The following is a 24,431-nucleotide window of genomic DNA, read 5'->3' as shown; positions in this document are numbered from 1 at the left end:
TGTACTTTTTTAAAGTGCAATTCAAAAACATAACTTACTTTTTTTTATTTTTCACATTAAATAAAAAATTAAAATCTATATCGTAAAAAGGTTGTATTTATCAGCAAAAATAATATCAGTTAATTAAATATATTCCTAAATTTAAACCATGGACTGCAAAGTCAAACCAAGAATTGTACACTAATTATGTAAAAAAATATAATAAAAAACTTAATTCGACACAAATCAAAACGAGTGCAAGAAAAATTTACATGAGAAATTTTGAAGCCTGGTTAGTAAATTCTGCAAGTGAAGCTTCAGTTTGATATTCGCCGCTCAGCTCGATATTTGATTCACCCCTTACAAGCACTTTATTGACCACCAAACTCTCAACTGCGTGTTTGATCAGCTCGCTCGAACTGCTTTCAGCTGTGAATGTAAAAAATAGTGATAATTGTGAATTTACAATTGTACGAGTTTTGTAAATCTGAATTTGTGGATGTAATTTCAACCAATCACGACTGGTCAGTTGCAAGATAATTCTGAGAGTGTGTTTTAGAAAACTAAATTTCAAAAACAAAAGACATAAAACCGTATGTTAATAGTCTATTAATTGTTCCTTGTTTATAAATAGTAAAATTTTATCTTTGTAGTTTTCATAAAACTTACAGGAATTTTCAAAAATTTACTGTTTTTAGCAGAAAAAGTTTGATAGTATATTTACTAGCTTAACTATAGTGATTGTATTTGTATACAACAGTAATGCTTTTTTAGTAAATCAAAAAACCAATGTAAACTGTTTTAAAACTGAAATTTAAAACTAAAAATATCTAATTATAAATCATAACTTAATCAAAATGATAAAAACACTATATTTCTTAAAGCAATTAAAAAATAAAACATATATTTACTATCAAAGATAATTAAATGAGGATTAACTATCTTAAGTTCTATTTTTCTAAATAAAAATACAAAAATTAGCTTCTTTATAAACTAAGGAGTTTGCAGAACTAGTCTATCTTTTTAACACAAACAACACAACTTTAAAGTTAATAAGTTATATACCGAAGTATAAAAAAAAGTTGAATCATAAAGATTTTTTTATTGTATGTACAGTAGATATAGAGCAAATTCTTTTAAATAAAAAAGCCTTGGTCATGAAAATAAAGTGTAAAAAACAAGTTATTCACATGCTTTAATTAAAAATTTATGAATATTATATAATAAACTAACGTCTAACACAAACTCCAGATTTAACTCTTTGTTGAGAAAATTCAATCAGACTTTTTACGAACAGTTTCTCGTTTACTTCAGTATTAATTAAATCAAATAATTTAGTCGAAACAACCACTATAGCTTCTATGTAAGGCGTCATAACTGAACAAGATCCGATAAAATCATGTATGTTGTACAAATTCACCTGAAATATATAAGTTAAAGTTAGTTTAGATGTTTATTGTGATTGTCAAATTTTGAATTAAAACTTGAGCTTTATCTTTAGGTATATTCAACCAGTCAAACTTTTACTTACAATTGTTTATTATATCAAATCTCGCATTTAGATATGCTGTTCTATGTTTTAACTTTGTAACCTTTAAAGCACAATTATTAGAGGTTGTAACTAGTTTTATTAATAAAAATTATAGTAAAAACTAGTGTTACTAAAACCAATGACTAATATTTTTTTAGTAAAATTAACCATAAACTTTAAAAACGCTTTTTTAACAAAATAAATAATGTTTTTTATAAAAAAATTGTTCGAACTAAATCTTTAGCTTATCTTATCAACCAAAATTTGTTTTAAAACAATTGATTCAAACTTGAAAAGTTTCGTCTTTAAACTCCTCTATTACGTCACAGTCGTCGATGTCGTCATCGTTCAAGTTTCTTCTGCGGGAACTTCCCTGTTGGGGATGGGTATTCACAATGAGGTTGTTGCTAAGCAACCGATCTACAGCTTCGTAGCAACGCTGCTCCAAATCGTCCGTTATCTGAACAATTACATTAAAAATATTTGTTGTTGAAAATTATTTAAAACTACAATATTATAAGTTGGTGGGTTTCAATATGAAGTTTTCAAATTTTATTCCAAGTTTTTTAATATTTTTGTTTTGTTAGATTACAGTAACTTAATTAGTTACTTACTACCGAATATACCAACAAATAATTATCTTGTATTTTTTAACAAACTATCACTAAAAAACGAATAGTAGTTTTTAGTAGTTTCTTTCATTTGTATAAAAACAACTCATTTTGAAAATATTTTTAAAAAACTCTACTAAAATTAGTACAAAAAGGAAACCAAAAATTTACTATTAATTTCCTACAAAAAAAAACTTTAATTATACAATGAAAAGTATTTTTTATTGCCTTGAGTAAACTAGTTTATAAATAGTTTTAAACAAACGAACATCGCACAGAATAATATCGAATCTGATGGTGTCGATTAAGCAGAGCATGTACTGAACGAGCCTCGATTTTCCGAACTCTATACCGCAGTTAACCGGCAGCTGATCGTAATTTATCCGGACATCCGACGATTGTTCGGTAAATTGAATTTCGACTTCCGAGTACTTACATCCGGTCATCGCTACTATGCCTAATGCTGAATTATTATTACTTATTATTCATTGTAGTTTTGTCATTTATAAAAAGGTAAAATATTACTTTGAAATTACAATTTTTTTTTGTTAGAATATAATCCAAGTTTTTTATTGCTACTATACTTAATGATGAACAATTTTTTTTTATTAATTTATTATTATGTTCTAGCGGGAAGGTGTCAGAAAAGCACGGAGTCATTTTAGATCTTTAAAATGTTCACTAAAATCATGTACAATTACTAAACAACTATTAAGTTAATAAACAAATAAATGCAAAAATTAGTTCTAATTCTTTTTAAAGTATCGTCCTAAAAAATATATAAATAAAATTTTTACTAGTAGCACTTTAAATTCAGCTGTTCCTTAAAGTTTCAAAACAAAATGATAATAATGATGCTTAACGGGTAGAAAAATTGTTGAAATATGTTTATTTACCCTTGCAGTAGTCTATATTTAGTTTTTATAACACATTTATTAACTATAAAAAAAGATGCGAGACGCGTGCATTCAAGTAAGAGGAACTTAACATCTTTATAAATTATGATATTAGGGTTGCTACTTGTTTTTTCAAAAATTTTTCCAGGTTTTCCAAATTTCTTTCAGGTTTTAAAAAGTACACATTTTTCGGTCTATTTTTAGTTTAAAGTTAGGTCTAAGGTAAGAAATTGTGTTAAATAGTATAAAAACATTGAAAAGAAATTGTAAAGCTACTTTAAATTCATTTTTTAATAAAAAAAATTTTGATGATGACGAAATTTTACTACTAAACACGTGAAAATTGTTAAAATTCCAGGTTTTTCCAGGCTTTTTTAATGATTTTTGTTCAAAATTCCAGCTTTTTCCAGGTTATTTTTGCCTAAATTGTCGAATTCCAGGTTTTTCAAGGTTTTTCCAGGTTTCAAGGTAAAGTGGCGACCCTGTATTTAAAGCTACAAATATTTTAAAAATAATATAAATAAATTTTTAATAGGCTATTAAGTTATCAGAGCTTGTAAAAAACAAAGGTAACTTATCAATATTTACTATCCTTTATATATCTCACTTTTTATTTAAAATTTACGCTCAAAGTTTAACCTTATCAAAATTGATTAAAGCTTTTTTTAGTTTTAAGAAACCAAAAGCTTGTATATATTGTTAGGTTTATAAAATAGTTTCATATCGAAAAAATGGAAAAAAATCGTTTAAAACTAAATAGTAATATAAGTTAATAAAGTTTGTAAATTTATTTTCATATTAGCTTTAATTAAAGCTGAAACTTTTAACATATTTAATGCTTAATAACTTTTAGTTTACATGTTGAATAGTTCGTTTTTAGCTTTTAAACATAATAATACAACAGTTATTAAAGCACAAAAAAGATGCAAAATAAAATTTCACACCGTGCTAAAATGTCACACCGTGCTAAAATTTCACACCGTGCTAAAATGTCACACCGTGCTAAAATTTCACAACGTGCTAAAATGTCACACCGTGCTAAAATTTCACACCGTGCTAAAATGTCACACCGTGCTAAAATTTCACAACGTGCTAAAATGTCACACCGTGCTAAAATTTCACACCGTGCTAAAATGTCACACCGTGCTTTTCAGACCCGTTCCCGTTCTAAATAATTGTTATTAAATTAGTTATTTTTCTAATTTTGCTTATTATAAATAGGTAACTCAGTCCTTTTAAAAGTGTTTGTTTTATTTAAAACAACAACTGCAATTTTTGATCGCTACTATGCTTAATGCCAAATAACATTAATTATTTTTATTTTATAGATAAGTTTATTGTCACTTTAAAATTTATACACTATTTGTTTATATATAAAATTTCAACTTTTCATACTTACTAGGCTTAAAGCTGATTTTTTTTCAAACTAATGTGAAAATGTCAAATAAATTAATTTTAAAGAAAACTTTTGTTGTTTGAAAAAACATAAAATTGGAATTTTTTATTGTTATTACGCTTATTTCTGAAAAAAAATATGCAAGTTTTTTATTATAGAAAAATTTCTATTTTACAATAAAATAACTTAAAATTATTTAGGTAATTGAAAAAGGTTTTCTTATAATGTTGACAGTATTTTTCTTTCTTTTTATGTTAGTAAATAAGTTGTAAATAAGCTTTGTTTTACAACACTTTTTTAATAAAAAATAGTTTATATTGTACTTAGTTGGTGTCAGTTTTTGTTTTTTAATAGCGATCTTATAACTTTAAACATTATAAATATTTCTAAATAAATAACCAGCAATAGAATCCAAGGCAAATACAGGATTCAACATATTTGAATAATAAGAAACTTCAAACAAATAAGGAATATTCAAATTTGCTCGAATAAACTTGTTTTCGTATTCATCATTATATTCTTTTTTTGGTTGTCTACAATTGAAAAAAAAATGTTTTATTAGTTTATTAGCATACATTAAAAGAATTTTTTTATAGATAATGTAATTTCCTTTTTCAATTATAGTAATATTAGTTTTTAATAATAACTTACAAGTTGTACTCATACAATTCAAGTTTCTTTTTATTTTCCAAGCCATCTTCAAATTCTATAGATTTTTTTACAAGTATTAAAACAAGTTTTTTTTTGTTCATGCATATTAAAACTAATTCAAAACTACGAGTATAAAATTAAACCTTCAATTTGTAGTGAATTTTGTGAAACAAAAACAAGATTTGGACCGAGCAGCTTTAATGCGTGTAATACAACATCTCTAAATTTACCTAGAAGAAAGTTTGTTAAATATAATACTGTTTTATTTGATGAACATTATTTGTGTTGATTTAGATGTAACACTTGTATTTATTAAACTATACCAGGCTGTAGATGTAGACCATGGTTTCCCAAAGTGGGCGATATCGCCCCCCGGGGGCGAATTTTAGTAAAGGGGCGAAAGGGAGGGCGATTTTATAATTTTGAGCAGTCATAAAATTTTTACTTTTTTTTATTGTTATTCAGAAATACACAATTTCATAAACCAACTTAAACTGTAAGGAAAAAATTTCAAAAATAATCAATTTTCACAGTTTGCAAATTTGGAAAACTTAAAAGTGAAGGTGAAGTAAAAGTATTTTCATCTCATCTTGAACAGCTTAAATGTGATATTGAAAAACGTTTTACTGAAGTTTTTCAATTAAACGTCCCGAAGTGGATTATGGATCTATTCGAAGCAGATCTTTTTGAAGTAAACGTTGACTTACAGGAAACTTTCTTAGACTTACAAACTGACCTTGAACTTAAAGTAATTTTTTAAAAGAACAGCATGAAAGCTTTTGGCTCCACAAAAACTAAGGCAAAAATTTACAATGATTTAGAGGAAGTTAGATTGTTGTTTGTAGACTTTCCTTCTAGCTATGTTGTAGAGAAATCTTTCAGTTCAATTATCAACATCTTGAGCAAAATATATAATCTAGTTATTTGTAAAGGAGGTGACTTGAGGCTTTATTTGACTGATTTAGAACCAGATGTAGAAAAACTTGCAAGCAGTCATGAAGCTTATCCTTCACATTAGATTAGACTTCAGTTTCAGACATTATTTTCTGTATGGTCTTCAATTTTACTTGATTTTTTAAAAGATATCTTATTCAATCTAGTATGTATTTTATTTAAGTAGTCTTTTTATAATAACAAATTTATTAAGTTATTTATTCTACAACAGGTTTGCTTAATGTCTAATGAATATTAATTACGGTTGACTTCCTCTTGAGTTCGCACTTTTTTCAATAAAAAAAGCAAATTTATAAAATCTTAAATTTAAGTTAAATAAGGAATATAACTAACTAAGTATTAATAAAGTAAAAATTTTACTATACTTAATAGCTTATATAGATCAATAGATACTAATGAATGTTTATTTTATGTTTCAGAGGATTTTACGTTTATTCATAACATTATTGCATTATAACGTACTTAATTTTACCATTAAAAAAAATTATAGTGCATATTTGAGTTCGCACTTTTTGATTTTGTTCAAAGTGCAAATTCAAGCGGAAGTCTACTGTTTTTATTGAGTGGTTTATGTTTTTAAGTTATTTATAGTTATATTTTAAGTTGGTTAAATTTGTAGTTTATATTTGTCGTTTTACATTACACTAAACGTTTTTGTAGCATAGTGAATAAAATATTTGTATAAAACTTATTTTTTTGACAGATTATTGTTTTTACTTTTTTATAAGTATAAGTAAAAAAAACATTTGACTTTAAAAGAGTATAGATTTGAGGTCTCTATTTTAAATGACTAACTATTTCACAAAAATGATTATTAAAGTCAGTTCTATTTTCTAACTTAATTTAGTATTGTTAAAAATCTGTATATTAAGAAATTTTAGACTATTAGTACAACTGTTTTTTGTTTTATCTCAATTCAAAATACTTTTACAATTAAAATGTGTTGTTTATTTTCATACTTCAACCCTAGCTTTTAATTTTTCACTTTTTTCCTCTGTTAAATTATTATAGGTTGATAGCTAAAGACAAATTCATTTTTGAACAGAATTAAATAAGCCATCGAAAAGACTGTTACAGTTACAAAACAAAATTTTAATCTAACAAAAAAAAATATAATTTATTACTTTCTTTTCACAAAATTAACTGTAAAAACTTTAATTTTTATTTTTTCTAACTTAAATAAAGAAAATATAATGTTGTTAGGATTAAGGTTTATTTTTTTAAAAGTTATTCCAAGTCAAATACTGTTTCATGGTGTTCTACTACGAAACATTTAGTTTAAAAATTAAAAATTAAATTCTTAACTTTACACAGGGTTCGTGCGCGAAATTCCTTTTCATTTAGCCTGACATTTTTTCAAAGTAGAAAAAATCACCTTCAGAAGGCATTTTGGGTATCGAGGGGGGGTCTTAATTAGCAAATTAACGCAATAAAAGTATTCACAAAACTACTTTTAAAGAAAATAAAAATTTAAATGAATTATTTTTCAACATCTATCAATCGCTTACCCAGCAACTTGAATATTTTTAACTGGTCATTATAATTTCTGCTTCAATGAATTCATACCTTTATTAAATTTTGGGGCTTAGTTACATCCACCACTTATCACCCATATACAGGGTTCGTGTCAATTAGTACTTGAATTCGTCAATTATAAGTTACATGACTGGACCAGAAGCTTTTATTAAAACAGAAATGTGAATAAGTCTGTAAAAGAAAAACAAAATGTAATTAAACACATCTCTCAAAAACTTTATGTTATCATTAAAGCATCTTAATTTTTTAAATAACTAATTAAACTAATCATGATATTACATAAGTTATTTCAAAGAATCCTATTCAACGAATACATAAAGATAAGTATTAAACACATGATCTGGACTCTAAAACTTATCTTTTCATTAACAACAAAATTTTTAAAATAACTACTGAAACTAAAAAAACAGTTTAAACTCTTTATGTTATAAACTTGCAAAATATGATTCTACTAATTATGAAACTTTTATCTTTAAGCTATGTTTTAGTCTTGTGAATATCTCTAATAACTTTGAATATACAGAAAATAAAATATATGAACAAACTGCTAAGAGTATTAATCTAAAAAGTATTTGGTATAAAGTCTTTATATTAGAAATTAAAACAGTTTAACCAACTAAGCTCTGAAAAACAAAGCTCATGTAAACAAATTCAGACAAACAGCTATGTTGTTGAACTAAACTGTAATGTTTAAACTGTACTTTTTTATGAACTTTTATAATTATGACGTATATAATCTACTAAAAACAAAATAATGAAGATTCTTAAAATTATTTTAGAGATTCAACAAAAGGTTTTAAGCACTTATTTTTACAAATACTGACTGATTTTGTCTTTAATAACTAAATGTTTATTTAGAAATAAATTCACATCTCAATTTGATCTTAATTAAAAAAAATTCATGCATTTGAACTGACAAAAACTGAGATTCTCAAATTTTTAAACATAAAAACTGATTTAGCCTGACGTTTTTTAACTTTTTTCAAAAAAACTGATTTAGCCTGACTTAGCCTGACGCGCACGAACCCTGTTTACAACTAACTTGCTTATTGATTGAAATTTTTAGGAATGAAATTAATAATTTTTCTGCATTAACAGAAGCTTTTGATAAAACCATTTTTCATGTGAGATAATGAACCAGTCGGTCAAACTTCCTAAAACTAGATCAGCAATGATGTTTTAATATTTATTTCAATATGTGTAAAATTAGCTGTTTTGTAGTTTTTCAATCTATGTTAAAGTAATTTTAGAATATGCCTATTTATAAAATAGCTTAAGTACGTTGTGCGACTTTAATAAGTTACTTAGCATTTCCGAAATTCGTTATATAAGAGATTATTATAATGTCAAGTTTCACTTAAGATTTTAGATAGGTAACGTACGGTCCAGATCTTTCAATTGGTTTTCAGTTCACAATAGTACTTCCTAGATCACAATAATAGTAAATCAATTTATTACAATTTTGCTCGAGTTTTTAAATTTTCTTATATGTTAATTTTTTTAATTATGCAGCCCGCAAGTAAATTTTTTTAACAAGTCGACACTAGAAAGGATTTTTTAGTAAAAACGACTTGTTGACTACAAAATTTGTCCACAACTAACCTAAAGATTTCATTAATTTAATTTCATAACAATTCATATTTAAATAGAATTGATTACAGATATGATTTAAATAGAATTGATTTAAAGAGCATTTTTAATATTTAAGTGTTTTAATACACTTTACTGGGCTTATAAGAAAATTACCTCATAACATTTTTCAAGCCCTGTAAGTTACTTTGAACACAGCCCAAAAGTGCGTGCATAAAAAGTTCCAGACTAAATTACATTTCGAATACAATTTTTTTGGCTCAAAAGTGCGTACTCCAGAAGAGAAAAATACTTTAAAAATCATGGGGGGGCCAGGGACGTAGCTAGCTCTAAAAAGTTACAAATCTGCGAAAAAAAAATCAAGAATAATGAGTGATGACGTCATAACGGGAATAGAGTAGTTTTAACTACCTTTAATTTTATATGAAAGTGTGCAGTTTTGTTAAAAATTAAAAATAAATAGAATGTTGAAGTATAATGAATTACTGGATACAAGGCAAGTTGTACTGCTCTTGACCCCCAATAAGTCTTTATGTGTTGAAACTTTTATGAGCCTATAAAACCTTCATTTAATATAAAAATATCAGTTAAAAATTTCACTTTAATAGTATTACTGATAGGCCTAAAATATATAACTTTCCCCACTTCAGAAAATATTTGCAATTGTTGCTTTTATTAAACAAAAAAAAAATCATAAATTTTAGGAGTTGAATAAAAAACAAAAAGAATTAAAATAAAAAAGTTCACAACATTAGATAAAATACAGATGTACAATTACTTTACTTTGTCAAAAATAATTCATAAATAAAGGAAGAGTACACGTCTTTGTAAATGTTATTACTAGCTTTGGTAGCATAAAGATTTAAGCTGTAAAAAAAGAATAAAACATTTTCTTATTAAAAAAATATTTGTTAAATAAAAGCTGTAAAAAAGAATCAAACTTTTTTTTTACAAAACAAACTTGTTAAATAAAACAACTTTGTTAAATAACAACAAACCTTGAATGTTAAACATTAATATTTTTCAGATACAATGTGAAACATATAAACAAATTCAAACATAAAGATTTTTAAACATAAAATATATTAGTTTTTTTTTTTTCAAACTTGTTATGAATTTATAATACAACTATACACTTGTTAAAATAAATAGTACTAACTTATTTTTTTTAATCTTAGATTTTAAAAGTTGTATAAAACTTATTTTAAAACTTTTTATAATTTATCAAACATAGATTAAAGAATTAATCTGATATATTTTTTAAATTTAGTAAACCACTCTAAAATTTACAAACTTATTTTAAAACAACAGATACAATCTATATTCTTGATACATTTAAAGAAAATATAAAAATCTTCATATTGTAAACAACAATGCTTGTAGATAAATAAAATTTACAGTAATATTTAAAAACAAGTTGAAACAAATTTTATATTTTACATAGTTGTCTGGAACATCATTCAAAGAGCTTTTTCTTGTCTGGAACTTTTTTTAACAAACTGAACTTCAGACTGATTGACTTTGTTAATAGCTTTGAGTGTCAATGGTATCAAGTGGGTGGTTTTACTTCCAAATGATATTTGCATAATTTTAACGTTATAAAACTTTTTAAACTTAGTTTTAAAAATCTGTTAAATAACTAAATTTGTTAAAATCCGAACATAGTGTACCAAGTTTACAGTTGTAATACAAACAAAACTCAAAAACAATTTTCAAAATGTAAAGCTAACTAGAAAATACAAATGTACTAACTTAATTTTTTCTAATTTTGTAAACTACTTAAAAATTGTTAGTATAAAGATGAAAAAAAACAGAGATAATGAAATACCTTTGAAAGTTGGGAATAAAACCAAAAACTCAGAAAAAATCTTCGTATAATAAAACAATATGCATAGAAAACAAACTCATTGTAAAAATAATAATATAACATTACAAGTAAAATAGGTATTAACAACAGCTCTACCCTATGACCAACACCAATTCCATTATTTTATTTTTGAATTTTTCTTCTTATTTTTTGAAATAAGACTAACTTTTCAAATTTATCAAAGTTTTTTTTTACAAAATTGGTTATAAAATAAAAATTTATTAAAACTAGCTTGCAAAATCTCATTCAAATCTAGAAAAACATCTGTTATGACATTATTAACAAACCTAATATGTCCTTAGTTTTTCAAAGATAAAAAAAAAAACTATACTGAGTCAGCCTGAGTTCAAAAATAAAACTCTAAATATCCTAGAGTTATCCAGAATACTTTGAGTGTGTGGCTACAATGTACAATTTAAATCTTTTAACTTTGCTAGAAAATGCAATAAAAAATTTAACTAAGGTAAACATTTAAAAAATCTTTAAAGCCAGTTTTGATTAAAAAATAAAGTTCTAAAATACAAAAAAAAACTATAATTTGTTTATATTAATCTTGAAAAAATGGTTATATTATTGAGTTTTTCTATTTTTCTTCTGGTTGCAAGCTATTTGTCTTATTGTGTTATTTTTTCTGATTTAATAGATTCTAATTTTCTTGATAAAACTTCAGGAAATGAGGTTATTATCACTGTTTCAAAAGTTTTTCATTTTTGTATTTTTGTCAACCACAGGGATTTAATCTTAAAACATTCAACTCAGACAGTCAATTTGATTTAAAACAAAAGTTAATTCTTCATGTTACTTTACTTCGAAGTACATCTATTCTAAAATTTATCTTTTCATATATCTTCTATCTTTATTTGCTCTTTTGTAAACTAAAAAAAAAAGTAAATTTCAAAGAATGTAAAGTTCTTTTTGACTCACCGCAAACATTTCAATAGTACAAGATCCTCTCTCACACTTACTTTTTTTTTATTCTCTCACATCATTTAAACCAAATCTACAGCCTCGAAATGGATTTTTTTACAATAGTTTAGTATTTGATAATAGACTTTTACACCAAGCTATTTGTATACAATTTAGATGTATTCGATTTGTTTAATATTTACGACACTAAAAGTGCTAGAGAATCCGTAAAAATAAAATTATTTCTCAGCAGTGCAAAACTAAGTACAAACGAATACTTGAATCTAAAAAACAAGGTCTTAAAAGCTGAATAATCGAAATAAAAGCGAGTTTTTTCGCACAAATTTTTACGTTTCTGTAGATTTGCAGAAACGTACCAAGCTACGTGCCTGTGGGGGGCGATTTTTTCAAATTTCTGAAAAGGGGGCGATTTAATAAATGCGTTTAGGAAACCCTGCTGTAGACTAAAGTCTATCATAAAATGAAAATATCAAGAAATTTAAAGTAAAACAAAAAGTTAAATATTTTATCTACTTCTAGGTAAGCAAGCTACTTTTAACAAACAGTTAAATTAAAAAAAAACTTTGCTAAAACTTTACATACAAAAAAATAAATATTATACAATCAAAACAAACAAACCTGAAAACCCAACATCATGCTTTCTACTGAGTACAGTTTTGACGAGATTTTCAAACTCGCAAACCAGAGTTGGAAAACTCACACCACATCGATATTTGTGGAGCAACAGAAACGAAATTAAATTGGTTGACATGAAAACTTTGCATTGAAGGCTTCCTGTTCAAATAATTCTAGAATTAATCAATTTATTAAAACTTTATTTAGTTGTTATTTATGCTCTTATAAAGTTTTAAATACAGAGTGTTGTTTACAACTTTCAGTATTAATTTTTGTTTTTTAAATTACTTTTTTAACATCAATTGGTTTCTAAACACTAATAAACTTGAAACAATTTAATTTAAAACTTATAACAGAAAATATATAATAAAAATTCTAACACCTTCATACAAGTACAGCTTTTAACTTATCTTTGTGTGTTGTATGCATGCATGAATATTTATTTGTTTTTTTTAAACAAATGTGAAAATAGATACTTTTAGTCTATTAATAATTATGCTTACAAAATTTTATGTTCATCTAAAAAGTTCTAAAAATTTATTTTTTGCTAATAAAGTGACTATAAAGTATAAGGTGGTTAAGTTTTATGAAAAGAGTAAAATCTCATCACTTTTTTTTTAATAAATAATTATATATAAACTATTTTATCGGTAAGCTCATAACTAAGTTTTCGTTATATCAAAACTTCTTAGAGATCATTATTTTTAAACTTTAATGATATTATAAACATTTAATTTATCAACAATAATGTTTAACTGTTTTCAAAGCATTAAAACTAAGTTTAATTTCTGCAATATTATTAAACAAACCATTTAACCATATAATGAACGATAACCTCAAGTGCTTATTTAATCACTACATGTTAGGATTGTTATTACGTCACAAAAGCTGCAAAATGTATATAAACGTATCTATAATATTTCTGTTGTATTCCTCGTTAGTATAGTGGTGAGTATTCCCGCCTGTCACGCGGGCGACCGGGGTTCGATTCCCCGACGGGGAGGTTTTTTGTTATTTACTTATACATAAAAAGAGATAAACAAAATCTTTACCAGAGTAATAATATAAAACAAATTAAATAAAATGGTTGTTAATAAATACTATTAAATTTTGTTACATAATATCTTAAACATCTAATTTTAGCTGACTATAATAAGTATTCTAAACATTTTTACCATATTTAAACATCTTAGAAAAAAAAAAAAACGATTTATTTTCATAATATTACACACCAAAAATAGCTTCCAAAAACTAACAACTGATATATGAAATGTTTTAAATACACTATAACGAATTAAGCTGCAATACTATTATACAATACATTGTATGTTATAAGTTTAATAATTAGTTGACATTTAAACAGTGATTTGTCACTTGAAAATTAAATCAAACGCAGAGAACTTATATAAAAAATTTAAAAACTTTTAGTTAAAAGTACATAGTAATAACTTTTATAGTTAAGTTTATACTATAACTCACTAGACAATTAAAATACACATAAGTTATTTCATAATAAATTTTCTTGTAAAAACATTATACTGCTAATTTAGTTTAAATAACATAACTCTTTTCTAATTACTTGTACAATTAAAAACTTATAGTATAAGTTTTAAAACATTTTTCTATTAAAAATACCTAACCAATAGTGCTATTCAGCAACTATCAAAACAATTTTAGAATGTTTATCAACTTACTTTTATTTATTTTGTGAGTTGAGGTTAAGATGATATAGTTATTTTAAACAATAAAGAATAATGTTATCCATATTCTGAAACGTATAGCTAAAACCTTAAAAAAATGGTGGAAAATATCAAATTATTTATCTAAATTTATAATTAAATAGTACTTTAGTAGTCACTTATAGTTTTAAAGTTTGTCACGTGCGTTACAACGGCCAATATGGCTTTATTTCAAAAGACCTGAGCAGAAAGTCTATGAACTATTTTTTCGTAAACGGTGAAAATATAAAAATTGCCGCCAAACACAACGATATCGCATTATACTCGTTTGTCAATAACAGCGATTCAGAGTCTATGGAGCTCGGAAATTACATTTGTATGAATCGAGCACAAGGTGTAAAGAATTCATCTACAAAAAACAACAGTCAGTACAATGACTTTGCACGAGAAGTAAACCTTGCGAATAAAATCAACGATGCGTACGATGCGACAACAACACAAAAGTCAGAGATTATATATACAGATAGTTACAGTCTATCTGATGGTACGTCAATACAAATAAGTACTGCACATCAGAGCAACAACGCAATGGCTGGTTTATCTTATGGAATTTCGATTTTCGGACTTTTGATTGGCGCTGTGTTTTTTGTGGTGCTTCTGGTGTCTTTAACGTTGTACTTCGTTCACAGGAAAAGAAACCAACAAAATGATAATTTTAGAACTTAATGGTTATAAAAAGTTTTGAAACATCTACAGCAAATATTTGATTTAGTTAAAACAAAAATATATACACTTAATTAAAAACTTTGGTAGTCTAAAGTTGTTGACAGTTTTTATATTAAATTTCAGGTTTAACTAAATATCATTTATTATACTAAGATTTTTTCAAAGTAATTCATCTATAAATTTTCTACTTAAAATAATTTTATGTTGCTAAAATGAGTCTTATTCTTCTATACATTGCTGAAATATTTTTTTTGAGACATTAAGAAAATAATTTAAGTCTTTATTTTTTAATTTTGATTTTTTATTAGCGGTAGAACATTACATAAGTTAGTTTAAAGTTTTAATTTTCAACAAAGGGCAATTATTTAATTTTCATGTACTTTGTACAACACAATCAAAAAATTACATTCATTTGTTGTTTTAAAGTTCTATATTTTGTGAAACATTTGTATCCTACTCTTTTTTTATTTAAATAAAAACTTGTTACTTTTAATTTTTGTACACAATGTTTTAAATAAGTTACGAATATTTTATAAACAAGTCTTAAAGTTTTAATTCACTTGCTTTCTGGAGAAATAGTTCAAAAGTTCTAATCAAAAATTCAATTGCTTAAGTTTTAAACAAAAATGTTTTTCGCTGTGCATTATCAGAAAAAAAATTAATTTTATCATAAAAATTATTTCAAAACCCATGCACAATGTGTAAAAGATACTGGCAATAATAAAAACTATTTTAAAAAGTGTCAGAAGTGGGATTCGAACCCACGCCCACAATTGTGGACCAGAACACTCAGCATCGCATTGCGATGAAACTATACGCTTGAGTCTGGCGCCTTAGACCACTCGGCCATCCTGACTTGTGAGCAAAAAGGTTTAACAAGGTTTATAAATTGTGACGCAACAATATCAGCTTCATTTTCGCCTTTTATAGTTATCTAAGAAAGTTTGTTCATGAACTCAACTATTTTTAAGACAGTTTTACAAAAAGATATTTTTTATATATATAAACATTTATTTGTAAAACTACCTGACAGTATTTTTCAAATAGCATAATTAAGGCAACTATATTGTGCTTAAGGTTTTGAAATTTTTTTTAATAATTTGTTTTAGATTTTTACTTTATCACAAATTTAATTCAGCAATTAATTTTAAAACAAAACCGTAATTTTTATTTATATTAAGCATTAAACTTTTATAAAAGTATATTTATATGAAAAAATGCTAAATAAACTATGTGATAAAAAAAAAACTTTGGTTGTTGATAGTAAATTTTTTTGTAGAAATTTTAAATTTTATAAACAAATAATATTATTATATTGTAAGAAATTAAATCAAAAGGCTTTATAAAACTCACCTCTGATTTGTTAACTATACAAAACCAAACTACTTTATAGCTTTTAAATAAATATATATATATATATATATACTTGTAAGTTAAAAAAGATACAACAGAAAAACCAAATCATTTAAAAAAACTATTTAATTTTATTTAGGTTTATGACTATTAGTTATTTTTGTTTTAAAACTAAATACTTTACAGCATATATGTAACTAAGTTTAACTGTTCAAAATATAGTTTTAATTGTTTGCTAATAAAAGATCCTAGTAAAGTAACTTCACTGGAATATAAATAAAAACAAATTATACAGTAATCTTCCTTTATTCTACCAACATATGTTTCTGTGTGTCAACGAATCAACACACTTCAACTGGGTTCTGTAAAAAAATAATTACTGTAATGAGAGAATAGAAGCATAGAATAAAGTAGGTGTATATATGTTTTCATTAAAATAAGATATATTCTACAGATAATAGTTATTAATAGGTGAAATACTTAACATTAAATCCGACTGTTATAAAATTATATGATATTTGTAATTATTAAGTCTAAAATAAATAAGTAAGCTAAATTACACAACAAAATATAATATAAACAAACAACTTACGTTAATAGGAAAGATAACTAAATCAAAATTTACCGTTGTTAACTAACGAAAAAAATACATTCTTACAACTAATAATTACGTCACAATGTAAATGAGGCCACCTAAACTATTCAATTTGTACTGCAAGAACATTAATTTTGTTCAGAACGGATTACATAAAAACAAAATTAATGTTCTTGCAGTACAAATTGAATAGTTTAGGTGGCCTCATTTACATTGTGACGTAATTATTAGTTGTAAGAATGTATTTTTTTCGTTAGTTAACAACGGTAAATTTTGATTTAGTTATCTTTCCTATTAACGTAAGTTGTTTGTTTATATTATATTTTGTTGTGTAATTTAGCTTACTTATTTATTTTAGACTTAATAATTACAAATATCATATAATTTTATAACAGTCGGATTTAATGTTAAGTATTTCACCTATTAATAACTATTATCTGTAGAATATATCTTATTTTAATGAAAACATATATACACCTACTTTATTCTATGCTTCTATTCTCTCATTACAGTAATTTTTTTACAGAACCCAGTTGAAGTGTGTTGATTCGTTGACACACAGAAACATATGTTGGTAGAATAAAGGAAGATTACTGTATAATTTGTTTTTATGTAACTAAGTTTATTAAGTTTAAAAGCTTGCTGTGGGTTTTTAGTCCACTAATCTTTTATGAAACTTTATAACTACTTTACCTATGTACCTTTCACAATATAAATATTCACAATGTTTCTTATTTATAGACATTTACACCAATTTTCTAAAGTACTCATAATGCTAGTTTAAAAACATAGTTTTAAGCAGGTATTTGTTTGTATTCATTCCAACTAAACAGTAGATCTTGGCAAAACTAAAAAAGCGGTCAAATATATAAATTGGTAATCTTTTTCAGCAGCTTGTTAATTAGATAAAAATGCGTCCTCGGGTGGGCTCGAACCACCAACCTTTCGATTAACAGTCGAACGCGCTAACCGATTGCGCCACGAAGACCATTGGTTGCTAAGCAATTGTTGAGTTTATAAATGCTACTGGTTGCTAAGCATTTATTGCGCTAATAAATTCTACTGGTTGCTAGGTAGATCTTGGATATTAATACTTAAAAAATTTATTATAATTAATAATCATTACCCAACTTACTACAACTTTTTTGTAAAGAAATTTTTAAGATGCACGACTACTTTGTACAGAAGGCAAAAAACTACACAAAATAATTACTTCGAAAAAAAGGGTAGTTTGTAAATCAAACAAAAAAATCTTTATTCAAAATTTTTCTTACCAAAAACTAAAAGTTATTGTTTAATAAGGGGTATAGAATAGTGATTATTTTAACAAAAACTATGTATATATTGAATTTCAATTTAAACAGTAAACAAATACTTGAATAATTTCAGCTTGTAAAGACTATAAATACTTAAGCAAAGTATGTAGGTTGGAAAAATAGATAGAACTGGTATATAACTATCAAAAGTAGTTATGTAAAAGTTATTTAAAGTTCATTATAAGTATCTAAAATCTAGATTAAAAGCAAAATATAAAAACAACATTTATTACCAAAAATTAAGGTTTGAAATTGTTTAAGCGTAAATTATTTTACGTTTCTCTCTAAATTAAAAAATATTAAAAATCCTCCCCGTCGGGGAATCGAACCCCGGTCGCCCGCGTGACAGGCGGGAATACTCACCACAATACTAACGAGGATCACATTCAGTAAAATATAAATACGTTTATATACATTTTGCAGCTTTTGTGACGTAATAACAAGCTTGAATTGTAGTCATTAAATAAGCACTTGAGGGTATATTGTTTACAAGCATTTTTAATGATCAGTTGTATACTAATGAAGTAATATAGCGTAAGTTTATGGCGTCCCTTAACATATATTATGAAAAATTTTGTACTTAGTTCATATTTATATACTAACTTTTTTTTTTCTAAAAACTGGATTGCAACTACTTTAGTTTCTAAATAAGCACTTATTACTTTTTTTAATTATTTTGCCACTTTTGACTATATGACAATAGCTTAAAGTCTATTTGTTGTTTCAAATTTAACTACTTCGTTAAAAATTACTCCTAACAAGAAAACTCTTAACGTTAATTTATAAACAAAATAACTACAAAAGACATAACTTTTTAAGTAATTAAATAATATAAAAGCGTTTTAAATAAGTAAACTTTTTAACGATAATGATTTGCCCTATACTGTTTTTTGATATGTTTATTTGCACTAATAAACCTTTTTATGTACCATTTACTTCATAATAACTTCAAACTTGATTTTTTTTAATTTTTTTATGTTTTGGTATATATTAAAAATATTATTAAATTAAATAAATTTTGAAATCTAAACTGCAAAATAAGCTTAAAATATTTTTTAGATAACTATACGATCCAAACAATTAAATGGAAACAAAACTTTCATTTTTTTAAATAAAAATCAGCTTTTTTTAAGTAGAAGATATTTCTACTTTTAGTAAATGAGTTTTAAAACAAGTAAAAACATTAGCATTTCAGTTTTCTAAAAAGTTTATTGAGACGTGTTTACTATTATCGAAACTCTAAAGATACAATAAAATTAAATTAAAAACTAACCAAGTATTAAAGTATACAATAAAACAAACTAACTGTACAACAAATGTTCCGCAAGGGCTTCATTAGTCAACTTGTTGAAGTTTTCACAACTTTCTTGTAATTTTGACGATTTTGAAAATACGCTTCCATTGAAAATCGTTTCACCAGTATCTTCAGCTGCGTCCACTGAATTCTGAAAATTTATTTTATTCTTAAAAATATTATTTTAATTTTTCAAATGCCAAATCGTAAATTTTGTTCAATAGTTCTACTGAAGATGTTTTTTTAAACAAAAATTTTGTTTATTTTTACAAACTGGATTAAACAGGTTTAAACTAAATAAAACATGTTATTTAGTTCTATGATATAACTAACTTTTGTAGGGTAAATATAAATATAAACGATGCTAGTTAATAAATTGAGATTATTTCAGTAAATTTCCGACCAGTATAAAAAAGTAAGGAAAATATTATAACGCTTAACTGTTTTCAGTGTACTTTTGTTACTTTAAACACTTATTTATTTATTTTTTTACCACATCCTTTAAAAAATTAAAAGTTTTATCAGACTGCTATTTGTTTACTACATTTCGCTATTTAAAATTATCTTGTCCAAGTTTTATATTTTTAACAAACATTTCTTTCTAAAAAGAGTAAGCTCTTATACTAAACAAACCAACTGTAGTTATTTATTTTTGTTAAGCCCAACAATATTTCAAATTAACTAAACAAAAAAATTAACCATTGTAATATTTTTGTTTTGAGATAAACTTTTCTGCATATCAACAAGAGGTAGATTTGGGGAGCTTCTTAGTTCTTCCAATGTTTTCTGGTGATTTACAAACACACATTAAAAAACATTTATTCATTTTAATGGTTAACAATAGTTTTTGTAAGTATTTATGTTAGCAAACGTATAGTTAATAAAGTTTTCCATTCAAAAAAACTACATAAAGCTTTACTTTTATAATCAAAAAATAACATGTGTTTATAACTTGAAAATTAAGTTATTAGGGTTATTAAAAAACATGAATTCCAATTCCATAACTTTCAGATATAACATTTCTACACGTGTTTAAAAGCCCTTAAACTAAATTTAGTTTGTTTCACAAAGACAACTCTAAAAATAATAAAAAGTAACCTTAAAAGATTTAGGATTTCCAAAATTGATTCTGATGTTGCCATAAAATCCCATCAGGACCCTAAATGTTGTTCTAACAGCCCCAAAAAACGTCTCCGGTTTTTTTAGATTCACCCTAAAAACTTGAAAGTATTAGAGTATTTTACAAAAAATGAAAAAAAATTAAAAAAGTTTAGTTACTTATGAACATTAAATTGTCAACCTTTTCTAAAGCTTTAAAAAATTGTGTTTCTAGTTTTCTGTATTGTTTCAACAAGACTTCGTTATACAGTAGACTCTTAATTAAAAAATAATCTAATTTCGAAGCTAAAATAAATGCTAAATTTTCGAGCAAAACCTTATAACTTATATTTTAAGGGTTATGTACTTTTATACTTATAGGTTACTTAAAGAAAACTGTTTTTAACTTCATGTTTTTATAAAAAACCATCTTCAACATATAATTTGACAAAAATTTAATTAAACTGTTTAATTACAACATGTTAGGTAATTTATAACTTTGACATAAATACAATGTGTTTATTATAACTATAATGCTATTAAATGCTTTTTATGTTGTACTAATAATGATTTTGCTAAAATTTTAATACGTTTTTAAATTTTTTAACAATTTTTCAGTTACAAAAAAGCGTCCTCGGGTGGGCTCGAACCACCAACCTTTCGATTAACAGTCGAACGCGCTAACCGATTGCGCCACGAAGACTGCTGGTTGCTAAGCAATTGTTGAGTTTATAAATGCTACTGGTTGCTAAGCAATTGTTGAGTTTATAAATGCTACTGGTTGCTTGGCAATTATTGTACTTATAAATTCTACTGGTTGCAAAGCAAGTTTTGAATTTGTAAATGTTACTGATGGTTTTAAGCATTACTTTTGGTAAGCATAACATTTTAAAACAGAGTTGAATTTCTATTTATAGATTTTTTTTCAACTTTAACGTATAAGTAGTTTTATAATAATCTTCAAAAACTAATTTTTAGATTTAAATATATAATTATTTCATATATTACAAACTTATAAACAAATTACAAACTTATAAACAAATTATAAACTTAATTTGTTTTACTATTTAGTTTTGAAGCAGCTATAATTTTAATAGAAAGGTAAAATCAAGTCTTAAATTTTTTCAGAAATCTAAAATTTTTTAATGAACTTAAATAAACATATAACCTTAAAACATAAACTTCTATAAAAATGTATGTTAACATGCTTAGAAATGCTCATTATCTCAACATTTGCAAAATTTTTCTATCAGTTTATAGGAATATGAAAAACTTGCAATTTAATTTATAATACAGTAATTAATTTATATCTAGTATTACATCCTAAAGTTAAAAGAACACCTAGACGAAAACAAGAAAAAGTATTATTATGAATATAAAATTGGGAAAAATATCTTTTGAATTGACAATTGTCAAAAACTGTTACAGCCTGAAATTATTTAAAATTTTGCTGTACACCCTGCAGACATAACAAATAGCAAAAAAAATTATTATAAAAAATACTTCAACTTACATTTTAATCATCAACATACTTATTACAAGGTTGCCAAAGTTTTTAATGTACAAGTTTTTGTGTCCGTTATTTATATAAAATAAAGTTTACCGTAAAAAAAGTTTTAAACAGTACAAAAATATTGATAAGTTACTTTAATGCTACTTTAAGTGTGTTTTATATTAAATTAAAACTTTACAAAAAAAAAAGAGTGTATTTGAAAGATTTTTCGAATCTAGTTTTTTTTTTACATATTTATTTTACATGTAAAAATTATTTAAATTACTAAATTTGTTAATGGCTTTTCTTCAAAACTCAAGGTTTTTAAAATTTTTAATCAATTCTAGGTTTTTTTGGCCTAAATTGTCAAATTCCAGGTTTTTTCAAGTTTCTAGGTTTCTTAGAAACCGTAGATAGAAACTATACAAACAGTGTTAAAAAATATATTTACTTTTAAATTATTCCTTTAAACTGTAGTTTAAATGAAAAATTCTTAAAGTCACGTGTTTCTCTGAACAGTTTTTTATAATGTAATTTTAAATTACTTGGGAGCTAAAATTAAAAGGCGAGGCACCACCGAGATTCGAACTCGGGATCTCCTGTTTACTAGACAGGCGCTTTAACCAACTAAGCCATGGCGCCGCTTGTAGAGTGACCAACTTTACAGTTTATAAACTACGTACTATTGTTACGTAACAGACGCGTGAGCTTTAAATTTCCGTAGGGCAAACAATTTAGCAGTGCAGCTTGTTTCATGTAGTTGTGCGTATAATATTGTGTTTTGTTTGCTAACATCAATAAAATAATTCTAAATAAAGGAAGCGTTCTATTCCATGATTGTGTTTTATATACAGATGTAATTAGATACTTTTCACCATGTATTAATAGCCTTTACTAAACGACTAGTCTGCAATTAAAATCTTTAATGATACTGTATAAAATATAGAAATTATAAAAGCTCAATGAATTATCTAACTGAACTAACATATTACTAAATTATATTACTTTATTCATATGTATATATATATATATATATATATATATCACAGATGTTCTTGTGCTAAAACTTTATTTCAACTAACGGCGTTTCACTGCTCTCAAATAAATTTAAGAACAAATCTACGGAGTCTATAAAATATTAACACACATTAGAAAAATAGCAGAAAAAGTATGTATAATTATGTATAGTGTTTATGTAGGTAGTAACTATAAATGAACTTTATGGTTTAAAAACAAAGTTTGGGATAAAAACAAAAAATTATAAAATTGTCTACAAAAAATACAAATCTAATAAAAGTAGGCACTAACCTCAAAAAGCTCTAAGAATAGGCAAGTTTTTAAAATGAAAATTGAATTGAGTTGTGCAGAAATGTTACGTCATAATAAATTTAACAAATTGGTCAATAATTTATACAGCTTAAAAACATGAAGTATTAAGCTTGCAAGTGTATGTAACTGTAATGTGAGTGTTGTGAAATAAATTAGTACTAACGAGGATTACAGCAGAATGATTACAAATACGTTTATATACATTTTGCAGCTTTTGTGACGTAATAACAAGCCTAGCATGTAGCGATTAAATAAGCACTTGAGGCTATTGTTTACTAAACTGCTCAAGAAACTAACTTTACAACACATGTTTTAAATTATACTTAAACTGTATTAAGCCTTCTTAATTCTAAAAAGATTATTATATGCTATTCTTATAACTTATTCAGTTTTTACAATTAAATGCTAACAAGAAATTTTAATTCCATGAAATAGTTTACTACTACCTTACTACATAAAATAACTTAAACATTAATTAAAGTAATGTAAAATTACCTTTGCACAATCGTTTTTGTTAACTTTAGCTAATAAGCTAGTGTAAAAAGACAACAGTTATTGTAACAAAACACGAGCAAACGTAAAATTATATTAATTGATAAACAAAAAGGTGCCCCGTGTGAGGATCGAACTCACGACCTTCAGATTATGAGACTGACGCGCTGCCTACTGCGCCAACGGGGCACACGTTGGTTCGAGATACTAAACATTAATAAACTTGTTGTAATTACGCTTGTGACGTAATAAAGGCAGTTGGATCAACAATACTTTACGCAGTGCAGCTTTCTATGTAACAATTTGCTTGTGGATAATTGCTTTGGTGCCAGCAGTACAAAATAAACTTTGTTACAAACAAATTTCATGTTCAAAAACATAGTTGTAAAAAAAAAGTTTCATTCTTAAATTGTAACATGATTTTAAGGCTTATTATCAGTTAGCCATCAAGCGTTATTTTAAAATAAGCGTCGTACGGAAACGAAACACTAAAGAATAATCTAC

General features: G+C 25.3%; 1 protein-coding gene and 6 non-coding genes across 7 annotated transcripts in view; 1 reads left to right on the top strand and 6 right to left on the bottom strand.

The window, feature by feature from the left end:
• Nucleotides 1-247: 247 nt before the first annotated feature.
• LOC145843127 (uncharacterized) overlaps nt 248-24,431 on the bottom strand; it is a 32,769-nt gene continuing 8,585 nt past the window's right edge. Inside the window, exons 4-9 of the mRNA XM_082950587.1 lie at nt 19,529-19,667; nt 12,557-12,712; nt 2,391-2,584; nt 1,800-1,970; nt 1,213-1,399; nt 248-408 (exon numbers count right to left, since the gene is read on the bottom strand). Coding sequence (XP_082806713.1) covers nt 248-408; nt 1,213-1,399; nt 1,800-1,970; nt 2,391-2,584; nt 12,557-12,712; nt 19,529-19,667 — 1,008 coding nt within the window. The remainder of the gene's footprint in view (nt 409-1,212; nt 1,400-1,799; nt 1,971-2,390; nt 2,585-12,556; nt 12,713-19,528; nt 19,668-24,431) is intronic.
• Trnad-guc (transfer RNA aspartic acid (anticodon GUC)) lies at nt 13,485-13,556 on the top strand. The gene has a single exon. It is a non-coding gene; the product is annotated as a tRNA-Asp (tRNA).
• On the bottom strand, nt 15,699-15,814 carry Trnal-caa (transfer RNA leucine (anticodon CAA)). Its single transcript has 2 exons — nt 15,777-15,814; nt 15,699-15,744 (listed from the first exon to the last, which is right to left on the bottom strand). It is a non-coding gene; the product is annotated as a tRNA-Leu (tRNA).
• Trnan-guu (transfer RNA asparagine (anticodon GUU)) lies at nt 17,821-17,894 on the bottom strand. The gene has a single exon. It is a non-coding gene; the product is annotated as a tRNA-Asn (tRNA).
• On the bottom strand, nt 21,244-21,317 carry Trnan-guu (transfer RNA asparagine (anticodon GUU)). The gene has a single exon. It is a non-coding gene; the product is annotated as a tRNA-Asn (tRNA).
• Trnat-agu (transfer RNA threonine (anticodon AGU)) lies at nt 22,675-22,748 on the bottom strand. The gene has a single exon. It is a non-coding gene; the product is annotated as a tRNA-Thr (tRNA).
• Trnam-cau (transfer RNA methionine (anticodon CAU)) lies at nt 24,044-24,116 on the bottom strand. Its single transcript has one exon. It is a non-coding gene; the product is annotated as a tRNA-Met (tRNA).

This window comes from Thalia democratica, chromosome 8 (assembly GCF_965202585.1).
Source record: "Thalia democratica chromosome 8, ktThaDemo2.hap1.1, whole genome shotgun sequence".
In the NCBI taxonomy this organism is placed as follows: Eukaryota; Metazoa; Chordata; class Thaliacea; order Salpida; family Salpidae; genus Thalia; species Thalia democratica.
The sequence above is the reverse complement of the archived record's forward strand: the minus strand, read 5'-3'. Positions and strand labels throughout refer to the sequence as shown.